The following is a 9,563-nucleotide window of genomic DNA, read 5'->3' as shown; positions in this document are numbered from 1 at the left end:
TAAACATTAAAGTTTAATCCTTACAAATACTTAAAAAACAACAAATCAATAAAAAAATTATAACTGTTAGACAATCACAGCTCGGTATAACCATATTTTTTAATGTTGATACCTAAACTAAAATTTAGTACATAAAGAAAAATGATCTAAACGTTTTATTAGTTAAAATAAAAAAATATTGTAATTTGGTACTAAAGTCAACAGACCTTAGATATTATTGTGATTTATTAGCGTATGATTTATGAAAGTTTAGGACTTGGATTTTAGAAGATTAAGATTTCTTATATAAGTCTTTTCTTTTTTGGTGATATTATATAAGTCTTTTCATTGATATACTTTGCTTGACAAAGAAAAAAGGGAGCACAAGGGAATGGGGTAAAGCCGTAAAAGGTGGTGATCCTGTCCCATGTATGGTCGTAAAAGGATCAAATGGATGGCGTGTGTCGGGTTTGGGCTAAAAAATAGTCCAAATTCAACCTTTTGTTCGGGCTAAAGCCCAAATTCCCAGTGGGCCACACATCGTGAAATAAAGGCATTAACTTTCTTTTTTAATAAATAAAACGCATTAGTGCATAACTTTGAACTTTTTTCAAAAAAACTAAGGTGAGGGATTATTTGAACTGAAGACCTCAGAATTGGAACCACTAGAGCTACAAATCCTATATACATATATATATATATATATATAACTTGAACTTTCTAACAAGTAAATTCATTGTGGTAAAGAGTTATTATGAATTTATGACCTAACTCAGGTAGGCAATGATTTAAGAACACTATGTCAACGGCTAAATTCTATTTTTCCTAAAAATTTATTTAGTTGTTGGAGTAGTCTTTTTCAATAATTAATGGGTCTGATAGAGTTTTGCAGCATGGTGTTTACACCTGGTAGGCTGGTTTGCTAGAACCATGTCACAGGGGCTGACTCAGTTTCATTGAATGCTTATTGCATACAATAAATAAAGGGTTTTAGGATTCTGATAGCTTAATTGCATGACAATGAAACTTTCCTTTGTGAGAAAGTGACAAATTTGACCATGCTGCATGCGGTGTCCTTCATTTTGGTAGTCAATACTGACCCTGTAAGCAAAAGAGTAATACTATGCTTCTGTGAAAAACTTGGAAAGTGAAAATAAAAAGGAGAAAAAAAACATGAAAGAGTGAAAGGTTCAAAAACTCCAAAGTAGGAGTAGCTTAAAACAGTACTGGATTTAATATATGGATATTTGTATACAATTCAAAAGTATGCAGTGGCTATTTTCATGAATCATACTTGATTACCTTGGAGCAGTGTAATAAGATATATCATTGATCAATATGTGGCTCACAATTAGGCTCACTAAATATTAAACCTCTAGACTCTAATCACTCTACTAAAGTACTCTACCTATACTATTTGATAATGCCTCTTTGAGGTTATTATCTCAAATGAATGAGCATAAATAAATATGGATTGTGATAGGCAATGGAAGTACTATGTGGTCCTAAGGTTTTCCACCAGAGAAAAGTGATAATAGCTGAGAATTACTTTACAGATGGAATATTGTGTTGAACTTAGAAGTATTAGTGTTGACCAAAATAGGCAAAGAATCCAATCCCCAATACCCAATTTCTTAATATATACAATACCAACCAGTCCATACAATATGAGAAGTAATAATACAAGCCAGTACAATACTAGTATGCCTGATGATCAGCTACCTAGAAAACCTTAAAGCTCACAACCTAAATGACCATGTTAACAGCTGCTAATTCAAACTCACTTCCTAAAAATGTGAACCACCATTTTGTTTCTACTCACAAGCTCAAATATGCAGACATCACCGAGCTTGACTTGGTTAGCCTGTGCAGAAGGAGCCCACCCTTTACAAAGAAAATGTGTTCTAAGGTTAGGCACAGCAGTCACTTTCCATGTGTTTCCCTCTAAATTTTTCAGGGAAGCCTTGAATTTGCTTGGAGAAAGATGCTCCCTAGAGAAGGCTGTGGGGACTGGCTGCATGAGTGACATCCAATATCAATTGTTAATATGAAATGTGTGTGTGTGTGTGTGAGAGAGAGAGAGAGAGAGAGAGAGAGAGAGAGAGAGAGAGCTCCAAAACTTCAAATAAGACTAAACACAGCAAGAAATTTACATAAAACACTCACCAGAATATTTAGTTCTATGTTTCCATATATATATATATATATCAATCTAATAGGTACAAATTGATGGCATTAAATAGGCAGGGGCTTAACTGTGTCTAGAACATAATGCATAATAACTCACTCTTAAGATCATAAGATGCTGTTTGTTTGCAGCTTATTAGGCAGGAGTCACAAAAATGATGGCCAAAAATTACACTAATGAAAAAATGAAAACAACTAAAGTAATGGGTTAGCTTGCTTACCACAATATAAGGTTGTTTAATAACGCTTTTAAAATGAGGAAATTAAGATTTGAAAGATTCAGCAGTTTCCCAATCCTGATCAGCTGTGCTGTCTTGGTAATCATCTTCCTCTTCACAACTTGGGAGATTTTTATCTGCAGCTTCAGATACAAAAATGAAACATAGCAAGTGTAATATATAAGTACATGAGTTATGGGTTCCATGAGTAATGTATATGTACATGGATGTGTTCTGCAGATACCTGAATAACCTTTGCTAAACTTCGAAGATGGACGGAGACGCTTATTACTGATCACAGGGGATGTTCTTGGTCTACCAGGAGTCCTTTTAGTGTTAGCAAAGGTGGGATTTTGATGTTTTTGATGTCAGGAAAATCAACTCTCTCACACCCATTTTTGTTAAAAATCTGTACGCTGAAACACATTTTCCCATCATATCTGAACACTAAAAACTCTTTGTCACCTAAAGAGTTGTCTTTTAAAAACTCCTGCCAGCCATCCCCCAAATATACACCTCTTGTTGTTTCTATTACTTTAACATTCCATGAACAATCTGAAGAAACCTTCACTTTCAAAGTTGCCCTCTCAGACAGTTCATTCCTTATATGCTTCAAGAAACTAGGTGGGATTCGCTTTAAGAAAATAAACAAGAAGAATGGAGAAACTTAAATTTCAGAATTACACAAATGACGGAGAACTCAAGTAGATATGCTTACAACCGTTGGAACCCAAAAAAATATTATAAATCAAATAGTTGCAGTGTAACAAACAACAGTATTCAGGAAATTAAAGAAATCTCAAATCTAAGACACAGGCACACAGCAGTAGTTGGAGTTAATTTACCAAATGATCAGTGCTGTAATCAGCAAGAATAATCTTGAAGAAGGAAGGCCTCTTCCTCTTGATACGATTGTTGGATAATTTTCTCACCATTTCTCCTCTGTCAATATATATATGTCAATAAGAATGTTGTTGGTGGGAAGCTGAAGCTTAAGGGAAAGGCTCTAGATCTGAAGGCTGCTGGGATGATGAAGTAAAAGCAAAAGAAAAAACATAGAGATCAATTTTTTTTATTTTTTTTTCACAGAAAATGAGCACTCAACTGGTGGAAAGTACAGAAGCATCAAGCAATCCTGAAACGAAGGGGAAACCCCAACCCAGAACACAAACAAACATGGAATTGGAAAAGCCTAACAAAACCTAATAAGTAACATGAAGCAAACAACAAGGAACTACAATCCAGTTAAAAATCATACAATGCCATGAAGAAAACAGAACACTCCAGTAGTCAAGCAAATCAGTATTATTAGAAAATGGAAATTTACTTAGCAGAAAAAGCCAAAAAGCCAAAAAGCCAAAAGCCAAAAATCCAAAACCAAACCCAGAACACAAACAAAGTACCAAACTAACATGAAACTGAAAAAGCCTAACAAAGTTGTATGTTTGCGCATTTGACCCCCAAATGTCCCAAAGAGAGCCTAATAAGTAACAGGAAGCAAAGAACATGGAACTAAATCAACCCAGAAGAAAACACAGTTTCAAAAGAATACTATATAATGCCATGCATGGAAAACAAAACACTCATCAAATTACTTCCAAGCAGCTGAGATTGTATTCTATAGTTATGAGATTGAAAGAAAGAATCAACGAAATTAAGTTTGCAGAATCAAAATATAAGAGGGAGTAGAGGGTTAGAGATAGAACCAGATTGAATTGGCAGAATGAAGAGAACAATGTTAATATTTGAGAAAAAAAAAAAACTGAGGTTGATGCAAGAGAGAAAAGAGAGAAAGAGGACTGAACCATGATGCACACGTGTCGAAACAGGGTTGCATGATGCATTGGCGTTGGAAGATGAGGAGACAACACAATGTATATACTTGACTCCTTGAACTTTGATAAAACTTGGAAGAAAAAATGCACATCCTAAATTATCCAAATAGGCTGAATTTTATTTTTCCTAAAATTTATTTAGTGTTGGAGAAGTCTTTTTCAAAAATGGGTTTGATAGATTTTGTACCATCATTGATATTTAGTATTTACACCTGATAGGTTGGGTTTGCTATAAGCCTATAACCCTGTCACAGAGGCTGACTCAGTTTCCTTGTCTGCTTGTGATGTAAAACAAATTGGCATAACAGTTTGCTATTCTAGTTTTCTGAAGGATCGGGTCCCATGTTTGCTTTAGATGATCTGCAGATCCATTTGAATGGAACAACGAGACGAGTCAATAAAACAGCATTTTAAGATTTTTAGGCCAAATTCCATCGTTAAGTTTGTATGAAATTTCCGAATTTCTGTTATTTTCCCTTTTTTTTTTTTTTTTTTTTTAAATTTGGCTTCCTAGTAAAGTTAGGATTTTGTGGTAGTATTTAAAATAATTTAAACTTGTTTAAGATTATTATTCTATATTACTCAACTTTCTGGTGAATTCCACCTATCTTTGTTGGGTTAACACATTTTTTTTTTTTTGGATTAATGTCATTTTGGTCTCCAGACTATTACACTTGTATCAGTTTGGTCCCCAAACTTCTAATTTGGAAAAATAAGGACCTTGACTTTTTTAATTTTGCCAATTGAGGTTATTCCGTCAATGTACACATTTTTCATCAAAATTTTCGTTTGCATAGCATCATGTGCCAATCACGTGGGGTCCTTTTTTTGGGCAAAATAGTCCCTTCCATTTATTTCTTACCCTTTTTTCCCTCCTTGATTTTCCGCTAAATTTGGATAGAAAATGTGTAAATTGACGTAATAACCTCAATTGGCAAAATTATAAAAGTCAGGGTCCTTAATTTTCTAAATTAGAAGTCTGGGGAACAAACTGATACAAGTGTAATAGTCTGGGGACCAAAATGACCTTAATCCCTTTTTTTTTTTTACGTTGCATTAGCTTGTTTGTGGTAATTTTTGTTACCACGATATTGGTGTATAATGCTTAGTTGGAAAGAAAAAGTGAGTGAGAATGATGGTCTTGACGGAAATGTTCCAATAGTTACATCTTCAAATTTCAAATATCATAATGTTGTTTGTTTTTAGGTCAACTTTCCAGTTAGTGTTGCTTATTGTATACATAAATAAAGGGCTTTAGAATTGTAACTCATTGAGGTGATTCTAATATAGGCTAATAGCTTGCATGGGGATGACAGTTTTCCTTTGTAGGAAAAGTGACAATTGACCATGCTAAATGCAGTCTCCTTCACTTTGATAGCCATTGCTTTGAGAAAAAACAAAAGTCATACTACTTCTGTGAAAAACTTGAAATGTCAAAAAAAAAAAAGCTAATTAAAACAAAGATGAAAAAGTGAAAGCTTTAATGTCCAAAGTAACTTAAAAAAATATGGTGCAATTATCGACAAAGAAAAAAAGTTGGGTGCAATAATGCAGTGGCTATTTCATGAATCATAATTGATCACCTTGGTGAAGTGTAATAAGATAATTAAATAATGGCTCACAATTAGGCTCACTAGTCACTACCTAGACTATTATATAATGTCTCTTTGAGGTTATTATCTCAAATGAATGAGCTTGACAAATAAGGATTGTGATAGGCAAGCATTAGCTAGGTACTCCTTTGTAATCTAATTAAAGGATTTCCAACATGGAAAAAGTGACAATAGCTGAGAATTACTTAATTTATCATAGAATATTTTTGTTAAACTTAGAAGTACTTTCTATTTCTATCAAGTTCAGGATGTATATATTAGTGTTCACCAAAATAGGCAATTAAGCAATAAACTAATTAACTTTTCACTCATTTAAAATAAAAACTCAATTCATAATCTTACACCGATATCCAACTTCTTAATAAGTATAATACAAACCAGTCCAATACAATATGAGAAGTAATACAAGCCGTCCGGTACTATACTAGTATGTTTAATGATCAGCTTGAAAACCTTAAAGCTAACGTACAACTTAAACTACCATGTCAGCAGCTAAAATTCAACCTCAATTCCTACAAATGTGAACAACCATTTTGTTTTTACTCACAAGCTCAAAAATGCAGACATCATCGAGCTTGACTTTGTTAGCACGTGTAAAATCAACCCACCCTTTACAAAACTTGTATGTTGCATTGGAAGGCACAGCACTCACTTCCCATGTGTTCCCCTTTGAATTTTTCAGGTAAACCTTGAATTTTCCTAGAGGAAGATGCTCCCTAGAGAAGGGTGTGGGGATCGCCTGCATGAGTGATCACATCCAATATATCAATTGTAAATATGAAATGTGTGTACGTGTGTGTGTGTGTGAGAGAGAGAGAGAGAGATTGAACCCCAAAAGTCCAGAAAAACTCTAAACACAGCAAGAAATTCACATAAACACTCACAAATTTGTTCTACTTTTCCATATGGTATATATAGGCATATATATATATATATACACATTAATCTAATAGTTACAAATTTATGGCATTAGATAGGAAGGGGATTAATTGTGTCTAGAACATAATGCATAAAGTTCCTCACTCTTAAGATCATAAGATGTTGTCCGATTGCGGCTTATTAGGTAGGAGTCACAAAAATGATGGCCTAAAATTATAGTAAAAGAGAAAATGAAAACAATTAAAGTAAAGGGTTAGTTTGCTTACCACAGAATAATGGCTTTTAATAACACTTTGAAAATGAGGAAATTTGGATTTGAAAGATTCAGCAGTTTCCCAATCCTCAGCTGTATTGTCTTGGTAATCTTCTTCCTCTTCTTTAACCTCTTTGAGTTTATCAGATTCACAACTTGGGAGATTTCTACCTGCAGCTTCACATACAAAAATAAAACATAGCAAGTGTAATATATATGTGTCCATGAATTATGTGTTCCACTAGTAATATATAATATATGTACATCAATGTGTTCTGCAGATACCTGAATTATCTTTGCAAGACTTCGATGGTGGACGAAGGTGCTGCTTAGTACTGATCACAGGGGATTTTCTTGGTCTACCACGAGGCCTTTTGGTGTTAGCAAAGGTGGGATCTTCTTCCTCCTCTTTAACCTCTTCGAGTTTATCAGATTTAAACTTCCTAAAAATGTGACCTACCATTGTGTTTCTACTAACAAGCTCAAATATGCAGACATCATGGAGCTTGACTTGGTTAGCACGTGCAAAAGCAACCCACCCTTTACAAAGCTGGTGTGTTGCCCGGGAAGGCACAAAACTCACTTCCCATGTTTTTCCCTTTGAATTTTTCAGGGAAGCCTTGAATTTGCCTGGAGAGAGATGCTCCCTAGAGAAGGGTGTGGGGATTACCTGCATGAGTGATCACATCCAATATATCAATTGTAAATATGAAATGTCTGTGTGTGTGCGTGGGAGAGGGAGAGATTGAACCCCAAAAGTTCAGAAAACACCAAACACAGCAAGAAATTCGCATAAACACTCACAAATTTGTTCTGCTTTTCCATATGGTAGTGCATGTTAGCATGTATATATATTAATCTAATAGGTAAGTACAAATAGATGGCATTAGATAGGCAGGGGCTTAACTTTGTCTAGAACATAATACATAAAGTTTCTCAATCTTAAGATCATAAGATGTTGTTTGTTTGGCTAAAATTACACCAAAGAAAAAATGAAAACAACTAAAGTAAAGGGTAAGTTTGCTTACCACACAATAAGGTCTTCTAATAATGCTTTTAAAATGAGGATATTTGGATTTGAAAGATTCAGCAGTTTCCCGATCCTCAGCTGCGTGGTCTTGGCAATCTTCTTCCTCTTCTTTAACCTCTTTGAGTTTATCAGATTCACAACTTGGGAGATTTTTACCTTCAGCTTCACATACAAAAATAAAACATAGCAAGAGTAATAAATGCGTACATAATTATAGGTTCCACTAGTAATATATATGTACAATTGTACATCAATGTGTTCTGCAGATACCTGAATTATCTTTGCAAGACTCCGATGATGGACGAAGGTGCTGCTTAGTACTGATCACAGGGTGTATTCTCGGTCTACCACGAGGCCTTTTGGTGTTAGAAAAGGTGGGATCTTCTTCCTCTTCTTTAACATCTTTGAATATATCAGATTTACAACTTGGGAGATTCTTACCTGCAACTTCACATACAAAAATAAAACAGGGCAAGAGTAATATATGTGTACGTGAATTATGGGTTCCACTAGTAATATATATGTACATCAATGTGTTCTGTAGATACCTGAATTATCTTTACAAGAACTCGATGATGGACGAAGGCGCTTAGTGATGACAGGGGATTCACGAGGCCTTTTAGTGTTAGCAAAGGTGGGATTTTGATGTGTTCTGATGTTGGGAAATTCAACTCTCTCACACCCATTTCTTCCAAAAATCTGTATGGTGAAATGCATTTTTCCATCATATCTGAATACTAAAAACTCATAGTCACCTAAAGAGTTGTGTTTTAAAAACTCCTGCCAGCCATCCCCTAAATATACACCTCTTGTTGTTTTTATTACTTCAACATTCCATGAAAAACCTGAAAAAGCCTTCAATTTCAAAGTTGCCCTCTCAGACAGTTCATCCCATATATGCTTCAAGAAACTTGATGGGATTCGCTTTAAGAAACAAAGAGAATGGGAGTTAAAATTTCAGAAATGTGCAACGACAGTATTCAAGAAAATTTCTAAACCAAATAGTTGCAGATTGACAACGACAGTATTCAAGAAAATGCAGGAAATCAAAGACACAGAAATAGTTAAAGTTAATTACCAAATGATCAGTGGAGTTATCAGCATTAATAAATTTCAAGAAGTAAGGCATCTTCTCCTTGATATCATTGCTCGGTATTTTTCTCACCATTTTTCTCCTCTGTCAAAATCAATAGTGAAGCTCTGTACAGTCAGCATTATTGGCATTAAAAAGGAAATCTATTGAGCAGAAAACAGAGAAAGATAAAAAGGGGGAAACCAAACCCAAACCCAAACCCAGAACACAAAAAAACTACCAAACTAACATGAAACTAAAAAAGCCTAACTAAGTTTTCTCTTTTGGGCCTTTGGGTCCCCAAATGTGCAAAAGGAAAAGCCTAAACAAAGCCTAATATGTAACAGGAAGGAAAGAACAAGGAACTACAGCAACCCAGAAGAAAACCCAGTTCAAAAAGCAAAATATATAATGCCATGGATAAAACAAAATACTCATCAAGTTAGAGAAGTCACTTCCAAGCAGCTGAGATTGTATTCTATAGTTCTGAGATTGAA

At 34.5% G+C, this 9,563-nt stretch overlaps 1 protein-coding gene and 1 pseudogene across 1 annotated transcript; both read right to left on the bottom strand.

Annotated features, from left to right (window-relative positions):
• Positions 1-1,759: 1,759 nt before the first annotated feature.
• Positions 1,760-3,319, bottom strand: LOC147276849 (B3 domain-containing protein Os01g0723500-like; annotated as a pseudogene).
• Positions 3,320-6,337: 3,018 nt separating this feature from the next.
• On the bottom strand, positions 6,338-9,162 carry LOC147276848 (B3 domain-containing protein At5g18090-like). The gene is made up of 7 exons (XM_086255572.1): positions 9,073-9,162; positions 8,543-8,918; positions 8,265-8,435; positions 7,993-8,156; positions 7,250-7,634; positions 6,978-7,135; positions 6,338-6,571 (listed from the first exon to the last, which is right to left on the bottom strand). Exons 1-7 carry the CDS (start codon positions 9,160-9,162, stop codon positions 6,338-6,340), a joined length of 1,578 nt encoding a protein of 525 aa, XP_086111698.1.
• Between the last annotated feature and the right edge of the window lie 401 nt (positions 9,163-9,563).

This window comes from Dryas octopetala, chromosome 8 (assembly GCF_963921425.1).
Source record: "Dryas octopetala chromosome 8, drDryOcto1.1, whole genome shotgun sequence".
Taxonomy (NCBI): domain Eukaryota; kingdom Viridiplantae; phylum Streptophyta; class Magnoliopsida; order Rosales; family Rosaceae; genus Dryas; species Dryas octopetala.
This window is presented reverse-complemented; position numbering and strand designations above follow the sequence as displayed.

Excerpts from the sequence above, each read along its gene's own strand:
- LOC147276848 (XM_086255572.1), bottom strand. The coding sequence starts at position 9,162 with ATGGTGAGAAAAATACCGAGCAATGATATCAAGGAGAAGATGCCTTAC. Across the intron at positions 8,919-9,072 it reads ATAACTCCACTGATCATTTG|CGAATCCCATCAAGTTTCTT; the intron begins GTAATTAACTTT and ends TGTTTCTTAAAG. Across the intron at positions 8,436-8,542 it reads TTCTTGTAAAGATAATTCAG|GTAAGAATCTCCCAAGTTGT; the intron begins GTATCTACAGAA and ends GTGAAGTTGCAG.